This window comes from Takifugu rubripes, chromosome 20, assembly GCF_901000725.2.
Source record: "Takifugu rubripes chromosome 20, fTakRub1.2, whole genome shotgun sequence".
NCBI lineage: Eukaryota > Metazoa > Chordata > Actinopteri > Tetraodontiformes > Tetraodontidae > Takifugu > Takifugu rubripes.
The window spans coordinates 5,218,321-5,238,424 of NC_042304.1; the positions used below are offsets into that span (position 1 = coordinate 5,218,321).

The 20,104-nt window shown below is 46.8% G+C and overlaps 3 protein-coding genes and 1 long non-coding RNA gene across 8 annotated transcripts; 2 read left to right on the plus strand and 2 right to left on the minus strand.

Annotated features, from left to right (window-relative positions):
* Positions 1-50: 50 nt before the first annotated feature.
* dhcr24 (24-dehydrocholesterol reductase) lies at positions 51-5,038 on the minus strand. Its single transcript, XM_003973858.3, has 9 exons — positions 4,667-5,038; positions 3,863-4,018; positions 3,491-3,596; positions 2,940-3,058; positions 2,447-2,710; positions 2,228-2,371; positions 1,014-1,211; positions 756-934; positions 51-519 (listed from the first exon to the last, which is right to left on the minus strand). The coding sequence occupies exons 1-9, from the start codon at positions 4,895-4,897 to the stop codon at positions 366-368; spliced, it is 1,551 nt and encodes a 516-aa protein (XP_003973907.2). The 5' UTR covers positions 4,898-5,038; the 3' UTR covers positions 51-365.
* Positions 5,039-13,124: 8,086 nt separating this feature from the next.
* On the minus strand, positions 13,125-15,939 carry LOC115247294 (uncharacterized). The gene is made up of 3 exons (XR_003886347.1): positions 15,750-15,939; positions 14,250-14,319; positions 13,125-13,620 (listed from the first exon to the last, which is right to left on the minus strand). It is a non-coding gene; the product is annotated as an uncharacterized lncRNA (long non-coding RNA).
* bsnd (barttin CLCNK type accessory subunit beta) lies at positions 13,408-14,678 on the plus strand. Its single transcript, XM_011614571.2, has 3 exons — positions 13,408-13,602; positions 13,708-13,778; positions 14,409-14,678. Exons 1-3 carry the CDS (start codon positions 13,426-13,428, stop codon positions 14,512-14,514), a joined length of 354 nt encoding a protein of 117 aa, XP_011612873.1. The 5' UTR covers positions 13,408-13,425; the 3' UTR covers positions 14,515-14,678.
* On the plus strand, positions 15,526-20,099 carry pcsk9 (proprotein convertase subtilisin/kexin type 9). 5 transcript variants are annotated; one of them, XM_029828530.1, is made up of 12 exons: positions 15,526-15,907; positions 16,459-16,858; positions 17,319-17,525; positions 17,627-17,759; positions 17,833-17,963; positions 18,036-18,177; positions 18,309-18,505; positions 18,585-18,768; positions 18,864-19,031; positions 19,155-19,306; positions 19,379-19,570; positions 19,645-20,099. In XM_029828530.1, exons 1-12 carry the CDS (start codon positions 15,843-15,845, stop codon positions 19,804-19,806), a joined length of 2,133 nt encoding a protein of 710 aa, XP_029684390.1. In that variant the 5' UTR covers positions 15,526-15,842; the 3' UTR covers positions 19,807-20,099. The 5 variants fall into 5 exon arrangements, with proteins under 5 accessions (XP_029684390.1, XP_029684391.1, XP_029684392.1 ...); XM_029828531.1 differs by having other exon boundaries at positions 15,527-15,907; positions 17,334-17,525; XM_029828532.1 differs by lacking the exon at positions 17,319-17,525 and having other exon boundaries at positions 15,527-15,907.
* The last annotated feature ends 5 nt before the right edge of the window (positions 20,100-20,104 follow it).

Sequence of the window (20,104 nt, forward strand, 5' to 3'; positions counted from 1 at the left end):
AACAGGACAAAAAGAATAAATGAAAAGGTTAGACTAAAAGTGACACAGTGTTGACACTGTATTTCTATTTATTTCCAAAATCTCAATGATTCAAAAGTGCAATCTAATTGTATGTCTTCAGCTTTTAGAAAATATTCATCTCTAAGATACAATATGTACATTACACTTGCACAGACAATGAGGAACATTTTAAGGCAGTTCCACACAGGCGAACATCCTCCACATCATTTCTGGAGGCAGCGATATCATTTGGTGGCGCCAATGAAAGAAAAGAAAAGAAAGTGTCTTTTTTGAAAGAACAACTTGCAGACATTTCCGTGTGCCTCGGAGTTGCGGTGCGGCTACAGGCGGAGCGCCGGACACGGTCAGTGTCGGGCCGACTTGCAGATTTTGTCGTAAACCTCTGGAAAAGCCTCCTTACAGCCGAGCTCCTGTCTGAGTTTGTGATAGAGGCGTCCGTCAAACATCTGCCAGAACTCTTCTCGATTCATGTACACATCTGCATACAGCATCTGGAACCTGCGTGAGACCCAGCAACAGTTTGGTCAGTTTCACAGCACGCAGAGACGCCCCATAGGAGAAAAGTATATATACATTCTATTAAATATACACTTGATATCAAACAAAGCTGGGGTGATAACAGAAGCAAAATTTCTAAACTGTAAAAGAGAAAAACAATCATCATCAGAAATATACGAATACCTAAAGTGATGAGACACATTGGTGATTTCTGATTGTCCACCTTTCAGACATACCCATGAACATCTCTGACAAACTTCTCCAGCTGGCGCGTCGATGCCGTGGCGTCAAAGTGTTTGACCTTGGGTTCTCCGTAAGCGCCAATGTCCACATACAGCTCCGCCTCCCGACCTTTAGGGTGGACCATCCCTCTCCCTGGCGGCAGCAGGAACGGACAGAGCCACAGGGGGTAAACCTGGACGAGACGGCGAGACTGTCAGCGGCGGCTCAGGCTGTACGCCCGTACGCCCCTCGTTCACGCCCTCGAGGCTTACGCTGACGTCCTGGTGAAACCGCGTGATGGCGGCCTGCAGGTGCTTCATGGGTATCAGCATGTCCTGGACCACGTGGTGCTGCTCATATAGTTTTCGGATGGTCTCTCCCTGAGTGAGCTTCAGCAGCGAGATCTTCGGGGGAACCATCCATCCGAACATCCAGCGAAACAACGGGTTGTTGCCGAAGGGAATAATGTCCTTAAATTTTAAAAAAAGCTTTAGTGAACTGTCACAGTCTGTAGTGAAAGTGCGTACCACACACACACACACACACACACACACACACACACACACACACACACAGATCCAAGCCATTAGAAGGAGCCTCCATATTAAAGGCCATTTCAAACCAAAATCAATGAGAGGAAGTGGGTTAGAAAACCCATGAAAAGTGATACTTACAGTGCAGCTTTATACTTTATACTATAAAAAGAAGGCTCAAACAGAACAGAACAGTCGCCTGTAGCAGGAGGGAACTTCTCAAACTAAGAATTAAGAATTATAATAACCAATCCTACAGTCATACACCGTCAACAGCTCTAACTTGAAGATTAAACTATGTCGACGTGCAGAACATCAGAACCTTTAAGAATGAGCTATTGTAGCACATGATTGCACATGATTTATTTTAAAATTTGATTTGGTTTGTTTGACAGTGGAGTGAACGTGTCTACGTGTCATGACTGCCATGATGTGTGTGAACTAAAGACTCACATATCTTTAGCATCCAGTAACACCGTTCTGTGTATCACCCTCACGATGACACCATAGTTCCAGGAATTTCCTGTTTCCTACAGAAACTGACCCAGGGATGGTTTTCCACCAGAGGGCAGCTACATCCCTCTGACGAGCACTTTTCAGCTCATCGTGGCAAAATGTGGATATAATCAAAGTCCCTCTAGTGTTTTTGGACACACCTCAAAAGCAAAAGCAGCTGAAAGTCCACAGCTAGCTCCAGTAAAACCAATACCATACATTATTCAGCACGCCATTTACTGCTAAACAACGCACAGGATGCCAAGCTCTCTGCACTAATGGCTAATGGCGTGCGTGTGTGTGTGTGTGTGTTTGCCTGACAGAGAGAATGTGAGAACATTAGAGTACATGAGAGAGAACAAGGTAGGGCTCGATAAAATGACGACAACTGATTTTCGGACAAAGCACTAGCGTCCAGCCTGGCATGTGCGCAGAGTTCAGGTGTGATTTGTGGGTACCTGAAGTTCCCAGAAGATGCTGCGGGTGTGTCTGTGATAGTACTGTCTCAGAGGGATGTATTCAACTCCACTCCGGTCTCCTTTCAGGTACCCCTCCACATGTTTGAAGAACCAAGGTTTGAAGTACAGGCCGATCCTATTAATCTGCTCACAGAGGAAAAAGCAGTTTAAAAGAGTCCGAAACCAGGCCGGACACGTGTTCATGATCAAAAGTCTCACTCTATCGGGCTCAGCGTGATCTGTCAGAGTTCCTGTCATGATTACGGCAGAGTCCAGGGTGTACTGGATGCCCTCGACAAACGTGTTCCCTTTGTTCTGCGACGCTTCGGTAAAGCGCTCACAGATGTTCTCCAGCCCTCTGACCGGCTCGTAGTGCAGCTTCACCCACGACTTGGCCGGAACGATCTTAATCTCAGCTGCAACCAGGAAGCCCAGAGTTCCGCACGACCACGGCACGGCGTGGAACAGATCCGGGTTCTCCTCCTGTGAGTGTGCGCGAGAACGACGGTGTTCAACACAAACCTCTTGGAAAATACTAACCTCTCCTCAAGGCCAGAACTCTCTGTACCTGACGCTATGGCAACCTTTGTCTGTCATATCCTGCTAAATCATCCTGCTAAATTATTTCTCTGCTGACGTGCCTGATGGTGATGAAGTTACCATAGCGATCCTCATACCAGCCCCTGACCTTTTAACCCCCCTCTGTTCTCACCTCGGTGCAGCGGACCAAGCTGCCGTCAGCCAACACCAGTTCATACGCGACGCAGATGTGCTGAAACAGCCCATAGATGTGAGAGGAAGACTCGATGCCCGTGCCCATCACCAAGCCACCTTTAGAAATGGAGGGAGCACAATTGTTAGTGATTCAGTTACTATCCCCTCTGGTCAGAGACAGCAGTCGAAGCAGTGCTGGACGTGCCCTCGCGCGTATCTACGCAGACATCGGGATAAATAAATGTACCAGAGGATGATGGGAAAACATTAGATTGTTGATGGGCAGTTTATGGCATTAGGAAATCCATTATGAAACCCGATCCAGGGGTGCTTCCAACACTGCAGCCATTTCCTCCCCGTTTTATCTTCCTCTAACTCAATTCGAGTCGTCTCTGAGCAGGATGCTGTGATAGATGGAGGAGATGCGGGAGCTGCTGAAGGATGACTTGTGGAAATCGTCAGCACGTCTGCTGTGTTCCTACCACAGATGATGACGGGGGTGATGAGTCCACACTAAATATCACGCTGTCAGGAAGACGTACAGCTTACCCACGGTCAGGTCATCAAGCTCGGGCACCACCGGTAGAGTCCAGCCAATGGAGTTGAGGAGAGCCGACACCTGACCCATGTTGGCGAGAGGCTCCACTCTCACCACCTGTGGAGGATGGGAAGAAATGCAGTCGTTGATCGTGGGTCCGTTTGATCATTTAGCAGCAAACTCGCCACCGAAACATCCCATTTAAATGTGGGACGTATGCAAAAAATAATGCATTGTGGGTAAAGGGTGGAAACTCTGCAGAAAGGTCAAAAAGATAAGCAGGATATGACAGATAAAGGACCTGTCGTCCTCCATTGTGTCCATTGCATAAGAAGTCTTGCGAAACCTTTCAGAAGTGAATCAAACTCGCTGACTCTTCCTACCTGTCTCTTTGTGTCCACCTCCAGGATGTCCATCATGTTGATCTGGATGTTCTTGTGCGTCTTCTTGTATTTTCCCACTCGCAGGGACACGGTGAGCCAGCCGGGCCGCCCAGTGCACATGTAGGCTTTACTGCCATCCTTCCTCCACTCACGTACCTGAAACAGTCCAGAAAGATGAAAAAGACAGAGAAAACACAGGTTCTAGAGAATCACAGAAGTTAGTTTTTAATGTGTTATCCACACAAATATAGTAGATCTCACTCAACAACACTTGACTGACAGATTACATCACAGTGTAAATTTAAAATAATCTCCGTTCAGATACATATTTGCTATATAAAATACAAAATTCTGCACTTTGTTGTTATTCTAGTATTACATTTGGCTATAATTTGAAGTTCAGTCCCCTAAATCCTTGCACAGTTGTGGAGAAACGCCTTTGTGGACACCCTTGACAATAACACACGTCTGCCGCTAGATGTCGCCAAATCCCACACCCTCGAAATTTCAAGAGAAACTTGACTTGACATACAAACCCCCAATGATTGGACCTTCCACACATTTATCTCGTTTAAAATGGCTTTGTGTGAGTAAAATAAATTCCAGAACAGGGTAGAAAAGGTGGGAGTGGGTACCACAGTAAACAGGTAAGACTCGGAAAATTAACACACGTGATTGAAGCAACACCAAACACACTAAAAATTCTATAATGACCCATTTTGAAGTTATAGGGGTTGATTTACATGCATTACACATGTATTACTGTCAGACGCTCGCACAAAGGCACGCGCGCGCACGGCTCACCTGTCGCTGGATGTCGCGCACGCGCTGCTCGTGCAGTTTGGGCGCCGAGCACATTTTGAAGATGAGCCACGCGCGGAGGTAATAATATAGATCGAAGAGGACGGAAAGAGGCAGCAGGAACAGGCAGACAAATATCCACCTCTGGTGAACCACCACGTATTCTAGACCTTTGACTCGGATCCACAGCAGGAACAGGAGCACCAAAGCGGAGGCGTACAGCAGCGGCTCCATGACTTCCCGACAGGTCACGCACGATTCCGAGCCGCCCGCGAACCTAACGCACGGGCCTTCCTTTTAAGTTGAACTCGACACGATTTATCGATTTTCCAACCTCAGCCCAGATCTTTGATCACCTCTTCGCCGCTTTAACGTAAAACCGCACTCATTGGCTAAAGCTGCGGGGGGCGTGGTCGCGCGTCAAACCCACGCCCCTATTGGCCAATCAGATGGCCTGATTGGCTGTAGAGTGGCAGCCTATCTGGATATGGACCAATCAGAGAGCAGAGAGGCTGTCACACCATGGACAATGTCACGAAGGCTCTGGCACACAAAAGCACCAACTTTATCACAAATATCAAACTTTTCACGCGATTATTGTTTACTCTGGTGTTGATAAAGGCTAAAGTTCCCTTTTTGTTGGCGTAGAGATTTTAATGTCGCATTACTGCGCACATTACTATTGAAACGAAATGTTATCTAATAATTATATTGAGGAGTCTAGAATAACAAATGCTTCAATTTGACTTGTGTGTAATAAGATACCTTAAACTGCTTATAAATGTATAGAATGTACGTGTGGTTTCTTTCATTTGATCAGCAATTGTTTGTTTACCTTCATTTACAAAGAAAACATGTAGACTTCTGCTAGTTAATAAACAGCTTCATGTATGGTTTTATTTGATATTTACATTTTTCTTTATATTTGAATCTGCATATTGTATCCTTTTTATGTGCTGCGATCATACAGTTGATCTAATTCAAATTTATTAGACAAGTTTCTCAATCAAAACCAAGTTCAGTCCACCCCCCCCCCCCCCCCAATTAAAACGTAGCTGGACAAAATGATCATTATCATCTATTGTTAAATCTTCCATATGTAACAGACGCTGTATAAATAAAGGTTGATTTGATTTGATCCGTAGGAACTAAAATGTAATAAGATATCAGTCATAAGTGATAAAGGTTTTTTTTTTCTTTCGTAAAAACAATATTTTCCGTTATGGTGGTTCACGCACACGCGCGTGCACACACACGCACACACACACACACACACACACACACAGAGGGCTAAAGTGGTCCCCTTCAGACACATTAGTCAGAGGGAGGGTGGGGCGCCAGTAAAGATTTCTTAATGGGCTCTGTCGTCCTCTCGTCCATCTGCCTTGGTGATAAACACAGCTCCTCCACAGTGGCCCGCTACTCAACCAAGACCTTTGCTTTTTTTTTTTTTTTGCTTTTTTTTAATACTTCAGAACATTAGAACACTTTTTCACTGATGTGAGGGATCTACGGAGTGAATTCTTCACGCTTGGATTTATTACCTGTCCTCAACAGAAGGAAATGATGTGAACAGTAACTGGGTCTGGACCCTGTCAGAGCTTATGGGGAGGACACTCTGTGGGACTGTTGTTCCTGACACTGACCAGCCTCTCACAGCCTGGACAGTAACCCTTTGAAACAATTCTGGTCCCGGAGGAGAATGCCTTCCCTACACCACGGAGCCATCTTCATCGGAGCCTTCCTCATCGTGACCGGAGGCTCCACAGCCTTCCTGGCTTCGTACCAGAGCCGCCTGCAGGCATTCTCCCTCTGCTGTGTGGTGCTGGGGGTGTTCATGCTCATCCTGGGGCTCTTCTGGGCCATGAACAGTAAAAGTGCTGCTAACTACAACCACCAGGAGTATGACCAAGACTGTCCACACTACCCCTACAACGATTACCCCAGCCTGAGCAGCCATGCCCTCTTTACCATGGCGGGCAGCCGCTTCCCAGAGTCCCAGTCCGTGTTTCTGCCCAGGTGGGTGTAGGAAAAAAAACAGATGGATTTGTGGTGTGGATGTTTTCAATACAACCTCCTTAAGCAATACTATAATATAACATTTTTTATTTGTTAAATGGTTGTTTGTAGTACATTTTGGTGGCTCTTAGAGCTCCATGTTTGGTGATGTCATGGGTTCATAGTTTTTGGCTGTGAGTGGCTGTGAGTTTGGTTGCTACAGTCCTTGATCAAATTTACCAACGCCCACAACATGACATCAACCATCCAGGAAGATTTTACAGAGCTGACGTGGTTTCTTAATGACAGTCGGAATCATATTACCATACGAAGCGTGCAGCTAGCTAGCTTAGCTTAGCATAAGGACTTGGTATCATTGGGAAACAACTATCCTCCGAACTGGTCTGAATGTCTGAATTTTTCTAAATGTGTGGTTACCACGCCAACATTCCATTCCAATCAACATTTACCAAATCTTATTTTTGGGAGTTATGTCACTAAAGTCTAATCAGCATCATTATGATGCTGAAGTTACGTCTCATTACAAACATTTTTGGTTTGAATTAAATAAGCGGTAGCGGGACTTTTCTGGGAGGATTGTGAAAAGCTAAACAGGTTAAACATGACCCCGCTGCTAACTACCCTCCTTTCTCCATGTCACCTCTGCTGAGTGATGGATAATCTGATCTTGGATCCAATCAGGAAAAAAAATCAGATTTTTGCATGAAGACAACCTTTAAAACTGTGTCGATTAGCATAAGCCATCATATTAGCTTATGAAGCACGAGAGGGAATTCTTAATCTTAATCAATATTTCCAAGTTACTCTGGCACTGAGTGTTTTATTGCAAATAAATGTAGTTGCATGTTCCTCTGAATGGGGTCTTAAAGGGTCTGGAGCGGCTGTAATCGTTTTAGTGGGGGCAAATAATCCTCAGCAATAAGCTGGCTTGATTTGGTTAGTTAAATATGCTTGTTTGGGAGAAAACTAGTTGTTGATCAACTCCGCTCCTTCCACCCATTTTCAGTAATTACAGGAAAAGCGTCAGAGAAGATGATGAAGCTGATCTGATTAATCCGAACAAGCGCAGGCCCTTCAGAGACTCGCTCGCTCACGTGCTTCAATGCCACTTTTGTTTCTCTCTCCCGAATACAGGACAATGGAGCGCCACAGGCAAGACGCTCGTGGTGACGAGTTCGACTACCCACCCATGGATCCTGGCGGTTTTAGTCCAGCGCCTCACCCTCCACCCTGGATGGAGCCCCCTCCTCCGTATGAGGTGGCCATCAAGACCACATGCAGCTCCACACACCTGCGGCGGGCGTACTCGGACACGCACCTGGCCACAGAGCCCCTGTTTGGACAGTCCAGGGAGATCAGTTTCGAGGTGTGACAGCAGAGGACAGCGCCCCGCCACGTGACCCGAGGACTGACCGGGCGCCGTGCGACAGGCTTTCCTCATTCTAGAAGCATGTTCCATTCCGAGAAGTGCCCGTCCTAGCATGAATATAAGTTTGTAATGTAGACAACCCTCTGAATATAGAACAAAACAAAAGGTGAATGGTTCAAAACTAACAATAAAGCACCAAAACACTTGTGATAACAGGCCACGCTAAACGTCCTAGCACCTAATGGTCAGCTGACCAGCTTGTTATTTTAACCTTTGACCTTTGCAAGAGCATCTACATAACCCTTTTCCACTGCAGGAACTTTTACTATTTAATTGGGATTTTGCAAAACCTCAGTTTCCACCCAAACTACCGCGGGAAAATTTCCCCTAACCCCAAACGTTCCTTAGAAAAAGTACTTTGTTGGGGGAGGGTGGGACTTTTGGGATTCTCCAGAACTCATAGGGAACAGAGCTGTGTCCTGAAGAATTTATAGCTTTTATTTTATTTCTACAAGTGTCACAGAAGCCTCGACGAGTGGAGGGGTGAAGGGGATCTGGGCTGTTTTGAGACTCTTTGCCGAGTCTTCAGCAAAGGAGAAGAGCCGACAAACTGAACTGTTCATTTATATATGAATAGTGGCAGAGCAGGTAAGCTCCAGCTGCACACCAGGTGAATGTTTTTGTTGAAGAAAATGTGGCTTTCTGAACATAAATGAGTGTTTAGGGATGAGCAAAGACCTGGTCGTCCTTAGTGAGACCACTCATGATCTTCAGGTGCGTTTGATAACTCCACCTGTGGAGGACGTGTTTCCTGTTGAGTTGAAATTACACAGAAAAGTAACACTTTTTAATGCTGAGTCTTGCTATCAGATATTAATGCTCGATGACTCTTGATTTCCAATCAAAAGTATCAGTTTCTTACTTGGGAATGTATTAACTGTCAGCTATTATACTGTTATAACTACAAACCAATTTTACTCCATATTTATAATGGCTCCCTTACAGCTGTGTATTAGAAACATGACATCACCTATGAATGATTTGCTAGCTTTGGTTCACATGTAGCCTGAGAATGATGACTTCCTCTGTCTCTTTAATTAAACGCTATGTTCATTCTAAAATCATCCCGACACAGACCGACTCTTTTCCCATCAAAGGACGTCTGTAAGTTTGCGAGAAACTCGTAAGTTGGCGACGACGGAACAGTGACTCATGGGAGTTTTCTTTTCCACAGCAGCTCTCTGAACACTGAGGCCTGTGAAACCCGACCTACAGTCACCACAAAAGCCAGTTCTGTGAAGGACTTTGTGTCTTTTTTTCCTCGGTCTCGATCAAAATATGCAGATCAGTTGGTGGCGAATGGGAGAAAACCATCTCTCCGATCTTTAAATCACCAGGAAATCTCTGATCCAGAGGAGAACATTAATAGTCTAAACAGATTAATCGTTCAAACAGCTAAAGTCATTCCAGAAATATCAGTAGCGATGTAATAATCATGTTATTACCATGGATGAATGAAGTTGGGAGAATCATTTATCCAGGTGGTTTAAAGGGAAAAAAAAGATACTCAATGTCATAATCCCTGCTGGTCTGGAGGTTTGTCATAAAAAAGACCAACAGTGCTGCAGTGGAAGGCACCCTGAGAACTGCTGGCCAGCTAAAAAATAAAAACAAATATGAGACAACGTACATAAACATAAACATGAGCCACACAGAATTATTCATCTGAATAGTGAATAAAAGTAGGAAAATACGTCCCAAAAGTTGCTGTTTCTGTGCCTATTTTGCAGTGGTGGCATGGAAAAAGGTTGGGAACCTGGGCTTTATCACCTCTGGAACTACACTGATCTCTTTATGTGAACAGTTGAACGCAGCCAAATTGACAGCGTTCAGGCGGCCCTGCCCCCCTCCTCGTCATAAATATGAAAAAAAAAACTTTCTTCACTGAAAAAGGACTTCCTCTGCTGCTGTTGCAGCCGCATGCGATATTTCCAGAAGTCCGCGGCCGCTCCACAGTCCACCTCCACCCCACCGCCTGGTTTTCGGTAGGAACCGGATACGCCCTGCTGCGCGGCAGAGATTCGGGACTCGGCGCAGCCTGGAAAGAGGAGCGGCAGGACCGGAAGCCCTACACGCTCCGTGCGTGACTCAAAGTTGCTGAGGAGGAGGAGGAGTACAGAGATGAAGAAGCGCTTGAAGCAGCAGCGATTTTGTGCCGGCTCCACGGACGGATCGATGGCGATCGCAGCCGCGCACCGACGCACCGCCGCGCCAAGACGGTTTACCATCAGCCGTGCGTATTTTTAACAAATTCTGAAGCCAGTTTCCGCTTCCACCCCTCCCTCTCCCAGACACGTTCCCTGTTGGATGCTGTGATCGGAGCCACCACCTCCCTCCCGCTGCTCAGGTGGACCTCAGCTCCCGCAGAGGCCTCGGAGATGGCGATTCCCCGCGGCGTGCTCCTCAGCCTGGGCAGCCTGCTGCTGGTCGCCGGGGGGGGTCGTTGCCGTGTGCCTGGGCGTGCCCCAGCACTCGGTCCCGCTGGTCATCCTGGGACTCTTTGTGGGGCTGGGGGGCACGGCCCTGTTGGTCACTGGACTCTGTGTAGCCAAGAAGAACCTCCAGGCGGCCGTGCCGGGACACTTCCTCCTTCACCCCCGTACAGGGACGCGCTTCAGCCCGCGCCAGGCTCAGGCCATACAAAGGTACACACGCAGGAGCGTGCACGGAGGCTACTTTAGGCCAGTGTGATTACTAAATGTGCTGAAACTTTCCAAAACAAAACCCAAGTCACTCTTTTCCATCCATCTTAGTGTTTCAGACAGTTAATTCTGGCATTTTCTCTGTTTTGAGACATCCAATTCTTTGGTGGTGCTTTGATGGGAGAAGGTTTAATCCAGTGTTGTTGAAGGTAACTGATTATGCAGCTTGTGGAATAAGTTGGACAGTTACTACAGTTCTGCGCAACATGTTTCGCTGGGTTTTGGAGCTAAATGCTAATGAAAGCATGCAGATCAAAAGTTTCTCTTTTTAAACATTTCTCTCTGGTCTTGGTTGCAAGAACTGGAGATAGAACTGCGGCGCATGCCCCCCACGGTGCATGTCAACAGCTGTCCGTCCTCCATGCATGTCTCATGCCGTCCAACAGTTGTTGACATATTTGTGCCTGCTGTGTTTACACCAGCCTCTGCAGAGTGCTGGCACAGGGGAGAGCTGAACCCACCCGGGGGCATTCAAATCTAAAATCTGATGTTCTCATTTGGCTGGATGATGAATAAACACAGTTGTGTGCCAGTAGTCAGCATCTGGGATGAGAAGCTGAAAAAAAGGGGTTGATTTTAGGGAAAGAGGGTGTTCAGCAGAGAGGGACCCAGGTTTTTTGGTGGTTAATGGGATGTAAATGCTCAGCAGACCCCACCCCAAAATCAGAGGTGATCCACTTTGTGATGATGTAATTATAAAAGAGCTCATCAAGTCACACGGAGGAAGACAGGAGCCACACAGACATGGGGGGGGGGGGGGGGGGGGGCTGTTAACCCAAGTTTGAGTGTTTGGAAGGGAAAAAGACGACGTGGGAAGGTTGCTGGTGCGTTTGCAGACACTGGTCCCCCAGGAAGCGCTGCGATCTGAACCACATGTCTGCTGCGAGCTGGGGGAAGTTTCCTCATAAACGATGAACTAATTACTGCAGGAATCTGAGTGAAATCAGCCAGTGCTGATGCTCATTATATCCCAGCGTATAACACTGACATGTGGGTAATGTACTAGTATTGACACTACATCTGTCCTGCATCCTGGCCTTCAATGATTTATTCCCCTTTCGGTGTTGCATTGCATGATGGGATCGTGTTACAGTGTAACGTGCTGTACAAAAATATCTTCTCTAATGTTATTAGCTGTAAAATAATGTGAGCAATTACAGTATGGCTGCAAGTTTCTGGTGTTCTTATACCTTTAAAATAGCTTTGCTATTGATCAGGCCTCATTTAGCATTATTGTTTATAATGTTGACATCGGTTCTGATCCAGTAAGAGACAGAACCCTGATCTGATGTGTTTCTGTTTTGGGCTTTTAGGCCTGATAGTTCTCTGTTAACCATTCTTTTGGTCTACCCTCGGCAGGAGGTTGGACCGAATCCGTCGGGAGATGTCCGAGGACTCAGTCAGCAGGGTGCCCGAGGCAGAGTTGTCCCTCCCGTCCACCCCTCCACCCTGGACCATGGAGCCGCCGCCGTCCTATGACACGGTGATGAAGAACCAGGAGCCCGGCGAGCAGCCGTGAACCCTCCTGGACGTGTTTCACGTGTCCTGGTGCTTTCTGAGACTTTGACGGACGGCTGACGCCCCAGAAGTGGCTAAAATCCGCCCGTCTGCATGTCCTAATGTGGCCTTCACGTCCTGATTGTCCGATGAACCGACGCCTTCGACTCCCGCCATCTCCCCGGAGACCGTTTTCAGAACAATCTTTGCAAATATGTGATTTGTTATTTGCGTCCCTGCGACCGACCACTGTGGCAGCGGGCCGAGCGCGCTCCTCGAGGCCGCGCAGCCCACTTTGTATGTGCACGTTTCTCTGGTCAAAGCAGTTTAGATGTTGCTGCAGTGCCTTACCCAAGATTACACTGATGTCTTTCGCTCTCAGCCTGGTGAGATAGTAGGTTGTTGACACAAAACATTTCTTTAAATTTGTTTTCGCACCGAGAATCGTTATAAACCTTTTAAGAACTTAAACACAAACTCTCTGATTGGTCTTTTTCTATCCAGAATAAGAGATAATCACGATTTTTTTCACTCTGCAGCATTGATTGTGAAGCTAAAGCTAACTAGCTGCGCCCAAACACCGCAAGTTAGCTTCTCTTCAGCTGTCAGATAGCGACTGATAAGTTACCAAGCATTTCTGCTGTGGACGTTCTCATTCACTCAAGCAGATTAACTTCTTTTATGGGCTCTTTGCTTCTTTAAGGGTTATTAGTCCTGGACTCTTTGGGATGAGAGTTAAAATGCCCTCAGGAAACTATTAGAAGTTGAATTGATTTGAACCTAAGCAGCTAAGTCCATCTCCCTACTTACAGTATTTGTTTAAAAGAAAATTTATTTTCAGGAATGAGCATAACAAAGGCTAAAGTCCACTTCTCCAGCTCACACCAGAGGCTAACAGATGTAAACACCCACTTGGCTGACTACTGCTCACAAGCTTCCTCTTTGATAGCTACTTGGCGTAAGGTGACATTTTACACACACGCGCGTGCGCACACCTGCTCGTTTCTACTTGACCTGAGCAGTAATAATCAGCAGAGTGGAACCCTGAGCGCTCCCTCCACCCTCACCTTCAAGCCCAGAAATAGAAGAGCAGAGGAGAGGGGAAGGTTGCAGAGATGGTGGAGGGGAAGCCGTACAGGTACGGGCTGATCGCAGCGGGACTGTGCGTCGTGGCGGTCGGCCTCTTCATAATGACCCGGGAGCGGCCTCACGTCTACATCACCTTCTGCGCTCTGGGCGTCAGCATGATGTGTGCCGGGACGGTGTGGAGTGCTTGTCAGTGCTATCCCAAGGTAGATATCTGACCTGAGCTGGGTAAACACATGCAGAGCGTAACGGGATCGAGTCAGAGCCATTATTTATACCCTCTGTAATGGGAGAAATTCTACGTTTGTGAGGTCCCTTTGGTTGCAACGTTTCAAGAGGAATGTCAACAGGATGCTGAAGCTGCTGAAACAAAACACAAAAGGTACACACACCCTTGTACTTATATCTTTGTGGGGACTTTTATAGACATGATGTATTCCACAGCCCCTGACCTTATTATCCTCACTAACCCCCATCCCTGACCTAAACCCGATTCCAACCTCAACTTAAAAACCAAGTCTTAACCCTCAAACACTGGTACGGAGTTGTGAGAACAAGATCAGAGAACAAGTTGTGAGATCAAATGTCCTCACCTCCCAAGAATGTCCTCACTTTGCTAGTAGAATGTGGATTTTGAGACTTAATATGGAACCATTACAAGAACACACACACACACACACACACAAATAATGTGCCTGAGACAGGGAAGTACGTTGGCTAATATGCTGATCATAATCTTGCAATCTAATGTACTCTGTGGTGTTACTATGGCAGCGGAGTTAAGAGTGAAGGTCAAGAACCTAATGGTTGTGCCTGCAGGTTAGTGGCAATGCAGAATGAAAGAGTAACTCACCCCCTTCAGGTGAACCCGTGTCCCGTGGTGCTGGAGTCACAGCTGGTACATGTGTTTGACCACATGCTGCCTTGGAAATAGAAAAAATGAGTCAGAATCCCTAGGAATAAACTGGATTAGACTTCCTCTTCCTCAGCCTCCTTTCCCCCCTGATTGTAGGTATACTGAAGCTCTGCTGGTCTCCTGTGAGAAGAGATGGAGCAGTGGACTCTCCGAAACCACCAAGACCCAGTTCCACAGCTGTCCCACACTGCAGCTGGTCTGAGGGAGGGGTGCAGCCATTCTGCTCCCCCATCCACAACACTCAGGACGGCAGGGGAAATCATCTATGTGTGCTGTTTTATTAACTACCAACATTTGTAACAATTATATCAAATGTTGAAACAATACAAGCCAAAGTCTGCCATAAAAGTTCATAAAATATTGAAATTATTTTATTATTTAACTTCAAGCATTGCATCTGCACCCTGTATGTATGTGCCACATATACAGTATTACAGCTGAATACTATTTAACATTATTGAAATCCATAATTTTAAAAAACCCGAATATATAGACAAAAAAATGACAAAGGAACAAAAATGATTCAGGTAATACAATCTCATTTATATATCTAGAAAAAACAGAAAATAATCCATACTTCTACTCAAGAACATCCCAACGCACATTATTAGAAATGTTTTTGAATTTAAATACAATTTTTGCCTTTCAGATTTGCTGAATTGGATGGTTAAAATACCAGAAAATGAAAACGTTCCACTACGACGTGTAATTCCCCAAATATTCCACTAGATGTCATGGTTTAACCAAAATTAGAACCTATTGTCTTCCAGAGGGGGCGCTGTTTAGCACAGGAAGCAGATTTATACCAGAAAGCATGATTTATACCCCGTTTGAGTATAATAACCTGTATAAAATACAGGTTTAATATAATTAGATGTTTAGGAGATGTTTAGATGTTGCTATACAAATCCTAATGTCGGGCTGTTAAGTGTTTTCCCCCCTATTTCTTTCTTCTACCAACATTTGCAAAAGAGACAGAACGGAGGTGGCCAGATGTTCCTCTTAAATATTCTTCCGCTGAGTTCGGGAGGTTATTTTGCGTTTTGGCCTGTTTCTAACTGACAAATGTGTCGGGACGACATCAGAATACATCATTTTTTGAGGAATCTAAATTTTCTGAACTCGTAATCTAGATAGACTGGATACATTTTACTTACAACTCAGTTTAATGTGACATTACTAGTGTTGTTATAGAGAATTAAATCAAATATTCCATTTGAATGCTATTTTTAAAATCATATTGTCTGAGTAATAACCAAGGAAAAGTTTGGTTTGATTCCTGAATTAATCCTCATGTGTTACAACGACTAGAAACACAAGGACGGAAGCCCAGAATGCAGCCATTAGACGAAAAGTGAAAGATTTATTTACAATATTTACAAAACCGAGAATGGTGCAGTAGTGACTCGAACGTAGTGAATCGTGCAGGAAACCAACCAGGAATAGTGCTCTTCGACGGAGGTGACGTGGAAGCCTCGGAAAAACACGAGATAATTTAAAAAAGAACAGCTGAGTTACAAAATCAAGGCAATGACGAACGATTTAACACTGATCAGCTGGTGTTGGCTGTTCCCAAGCAGGCTGATCAGCCACAGGTGAGGAAGGAGCCCGGAAACAGGTCACTAACGCCCCCTAGTGGACACACCAGCAACAAAAACACAGGATAGATAGATAGATAGATAGATAGATAGATAGATAGATAGATAGATAGATAGATAGATAGATAGATAGATAGATAGATAGATAGGGGAAATATAAAGTAAAACATGTAAAGTTGTCTAATTTACACGTCATTGTTTCACTTAAAGTAGATTTTAGCTGTATTATTTTCCCCCATAGTCTTGATTCGACATCATTGACCTTCTCAGAGATATTTAGTTTTTTCTCTGATTTGACAGAACAAGAGGACATATTTGAATTGTTCTGTTCAGTCATAATGAAAAACAAGAAAACCCCAAGAGCTCCTCTCAGCTGCAGGAGCTTCACAAGAAGCTGATTGGAATGAAAATCGTTGGTCTGATGAACTCTGCATGTGAGCTCATTTCGAACTGGAGATACCAGAATAAATTTCAAATCACATCCCCCCCCCCCCCCCCACACACACATCCAGGTAAGTAAAATCGTTTTATTTTCTTCTCTCTCTCAGCTTGGGGATCAAACCTCCCTCCCCCTCATCCGGGGGTGTTCCAACCGAGAATAATTGTACAATCATCAGAGACAGGAGCGGAGGCGGGAGCGCGGTGCCCCCCGCCAGATCCGATGGTTGGCTGCGTGACGTGACTTTAACAGTCGGTAAAACTCCTCCATCCCGATGTTCTAGTGCCTGGTCGCCAGGCTGCGACGCTCAGGTCCGGAGCAGAATGCGCCGCAGCTGGAGCTGGAGCTGGAGCTGGAGCTGGATGGGCTGTGCGCTCTGTCTGTGCGCATCTCTGACCGGGAGCGCGCGGGACTCCCGCGAAGATGACATCATGAATCTATGGCGCGAAAACGGAACCCAGCCTGACACCGGAACCGAACCGACGGCCGAGATCCTCAAGTGCAACAAGGTACATCGGACCTGTCAGAAAGACGGAAACTTCTTTAAGTAAAGGGACACAATTTTAAAAAGAGCTGACTTGTAGCTAACAGAAATTCAGAGTCTGACCTCCTAAACTAGCAACAGCGAGGAAAACACTCCCTTTTAACAGGAGGAAACCTTGAGCAGGACCAGGCTCATATAGGGGAGAGATCCTGGGAGACAGGGCAGGTTAAAGACAGATGCATTTTTAGTTATACTAAAGATTCTGAACAGATCTGAAGGGGTCATTGAGGCCTGTGAAGTCAAATCTGGTATTATAAAGATCATCATTATTGTCATTTTTACCTTAAAGGCCTCTTAGAACAAAATGTTTTGTTAAATAAAGGTCATTCAAACAAGTATTTCAGGAGCCCATGACCTGAAACAGTAGATTGCTCTTCTGTTCCAAATGTTAAAGATAATAACCTCCCTTTTAATACGTACAAAAGTTCACTCTGTTCCAGGCCGTGTGGCGCATTCCTGGTCAGTATCTGGTCCTCCTGCGTCCAGATGTGTCAGAGTCTCATGTGCAGGAGGTCCTGGAGCGGCTGAGAGCCGTCCATGCCAGCGGAGGTCACCTGCTGGAGGTCCTGCAGACGTACACAGGAGCTCTGCGTGGGTTCTTGGTTAAGATGAGGAGTGGTGTTCTTCACCTGGTAACATCTTTGGCACTCTCAATGTGCTGGGTTTGAAGACACTGGGAGTGTGTGTGGGCACCAACAGTCGCTGTAACGTTCAACTCTGCCTTTGTTGCCAGGTGGCGAGGCTCCCTCATGTTCTTTACATAGAGGAGGACTCTTCCGTCTTTGCCCAGGGCACGTCCTGGAACCTTCAGCGATTAATGCAGCCTTACGGCGCTGGCTCTCCAAATGGAACACACGGACCCCAACGTGAGTCCACTTCTGTTCGCTCACGTCACATACAGACGTGCCACTTCAGATCTGCACCTGCTGTCCTCTGCAGATGATGGGAGGAAAGTGGAGGTGTACCTGATGGATGGTGGCATCCTGAGGTCGCACCGAGAGCTCAGAGAACGAGTGCTCATCACCGACTTCCACAAAGTCCCCGTGGAGAAGGGTGGAGGTCATAGAGAGGTCAGGTGCAAATGGAATACCTGCTTATTTCAGTAGCAAAGCCTTTTTGAACAGACCGTCTCCCGTCTGCAGGCCAGCCGGTGCGAAAGTCACGGCACACACGTGGCGGGAGTTGTGAGTGGGTCAGAGTCTGGTGTTGCTCGAGGGGCACATCTTAACCTGGTCCGTGTGCTGGACTGTCAAGGCAGAGGGACCGTGTCAGGAACTCTAGCAGGTAGAACCCCGGACAGGATGTTGTGTTTGGATCCAAAAACCATAGTTTTTCCTCATTTAAGGATTATAAGGTGTTCCTCTTGGGTCTATTCTTGGACCACTTGCTTTCTGAAATTCCCCACTCTTCTTCAGGCATTGAATACATCCGAGCAATGTTACTGGCCCGCCCCCTGGGAGCGGTGGTTGTTCTACTGCCTTTCATTGGTGGATTCAGCCGTTCATTAAACACAGCCTGCCGGGACCTGGTGGATACTGGGGCGGTGGTGATCGCTGCCGCTGGAAACTACAAAGACGACGCCTGTCTGTATTCACCTGCATCAGAGCCTGAGGTTACGCCAGTGGCTGAGTATGCTCACACACATAAAAAAACCACACGCACCTTTGTTTCAACCGTTTTTGTGTGTACAGGTCATCACAGTGGGGGCGGTTAACTTGGCAGGCCAGCTGATGTCACTGGGGGCTGGCGGGACTAACTTTGGCCGCTGTGTTGATGTGTTCGCCCCTGGGGATGACATCATTAGTGCGAGCAGTGACTGCACCACTTGTTTTGCCTCTGGTAGCGGGACGTCCCAGGCTGCTGCGCACGCCGCAGGTACCACGCACACAATCAGGAAATATGGGCAAACCGCGAGGAACAATCCTCAACCTGAGCTGCTGACGTTCATCTCTCCTTGCATTTGTGTGCAGGCATAGCTGCTGTGATCCTGTCGTCCAATCACAACCTGGCACCGGTGCAGGTTCTGCAGACGCTGCTGCGACATTCCATCAGTGGCTCCATCAGCTTCCCATCGCTGTCCGACACGCATCGCCTCATCACGCCCAACCTGGTAGCGGCTCTGCCCGCTGCTAGCAGCGGTAAGTGACCACAGGTGACTCACACACCTGAGGCACCAGAGGTGAGTCACCTCCGTGCTGGACAGGACGTAGCGGAGTGGGATGACGCGCTTACTCTCGAGGTGCATTTGTTTCTGTGTGCAGACGAGGAGGAGCTTCTGTGTCGGTCAGTGTGGTCAGAGAGGTCAGGGGTCAGGAGCACCGACACAGCCGTCAGTCAGTGTCGCCCGAGGGAGGAGATGATGAGCTGCAGCGGCCACGCCCCCGATGGCGCCCCTGCTGGGCAGCTCTCCGCCGTGAGTTCTGGTTCACCTTATGACACACGTGTGTCGAGGTTCTGGCGTTCAGACCGGCCTCGCTCTTCACAGGTTAACAGAGGGCAGTGTGTTGCCTACAACCGGCTGGGTGTTAAAGGCGTGCACGCCGTGGCGCGCTGTTGCGTCGTACGTAGACCTCAGCAGGGTCACGTGTGCGCCCACCAACAGCACGCTGCCGAGGGCTGCAAAGCTCCATCCCTGGAGTGCCGCCTGTTGGAAAACACATCATCTGACAATGATCGGGTAGCGTTGAACGTCCATCCATCATCCACGGTTTTACTGTAATGAGGTTTGTGATCAACGCTGTCGTCTCACAGGTGGAGTTGTCCTGTCCACCCGGCTGGACCATGACAGACTGCAGCGCCATCTATCAGGGATCCGCTGTCTTTGGATCACTTACTGAGGGAAAGAGGTGCCGGATCAGCGCAGCGGGGGCTGATGGGACAACAGGCATTGCTGTCTGTTGTCGCGTCAGATGAGTAAAACAACTATTTCACTATATATCAATTATCAGTTAATGTTTCATCAATGTGTCCAGTTTTATCAGTGATTGTGAGCTGTTGCAGTGTAATACTGCCATTGCCTCGGATTTACTCAAAGGAACCAAATATGTTTGCGTCTCTCACAAAATAGAAAAAGTTTGGCTTGTTGGTATGTTTGTTGGGAGGTAGTCTGATATTTCTCAACAGAAAAAAAATCAGTGTCCTAAGAGAAGAAATAAAAAAAAATGAAAGCAAGATGTCAGAATAAAAGATGAATAATAACCACAATCTACAA

What these genes read in the sequence shown, in the direction of transcription:
- dhcr24 (XM_003973858.3), bottom strand. Translation starts at nt 4,897, where the DNA reads ATGGAGCCGCTGCTGTACGCCTCCGCTTTGGTGCTCCTGTTCCTGCTG. An exon ending in ATCACGCTGAGCCCGATAGA is followed by an intron (nt 2,372 to 2,446) that starts GTGAGACTTTTG and finishes CTCTGTGAGCAG; the next exon opens with ATTAATAGGATCGGCCTGTA. An exon ending in GGTTTCACCAGGACGTCAGC is followed by an intron (nt 935 to 1,013) that starts GTAAGCCTCGAG and finishes CGTCTCGTCCAG; the next exon opens with GTTTACCCCCTGTGGCTCTG.
- bsnd (XM_011614571.2), top strand. Translation starts at nt 13,426, where the DNA reads ATGGTGGAGGGGAAGCCGTACAGGTACGGGCTGATCGCAGCGGGACTG. An exon ending in CTTGTCAGTGCTATCCCAAG is followed by an intron (nt 13,603 to 13,707) that starts GTAGATATCTGA and finishes TACGTTTGTGAG; the next exon opens with GTCCCTTTGGTTGCAACGTT. An exon ending in GCTGAAACAAAACACAAAAG is followed by an intron (nt 13,779 to 14,408) that starts GTACACACACCC and finishes CCCTGATTGTAG; the next exon opens with GTATACTGAAGCTCTGCTGG.
- pcsk9 (XM_029828530.1), top strand. Translation starts at nt 15,843, where the DNA reads ATGACGAACGATTTAACACTGATCAGCTGGTGTTGGCTGTTCCCAAGC. An exon ending in AGCAGGCTGATCAGCCACAG is followed by an intron (nt 15,908 to 16,458) that starts GTGAGGAAGGAG and finishes TCTCTCTCTCAG; the next exon opens with CTTGGGGATCAAACCTCCCT. An exon ending in TCTGCCCGCTGCTAGCAGCG is followed by an intron (nt 19,032 to 19,154) that starts GTAAGTGACCAC and finishes TTCTGTGTGCAG; the next exon opens with ACGAGGAGGAGCTTCTGTGT.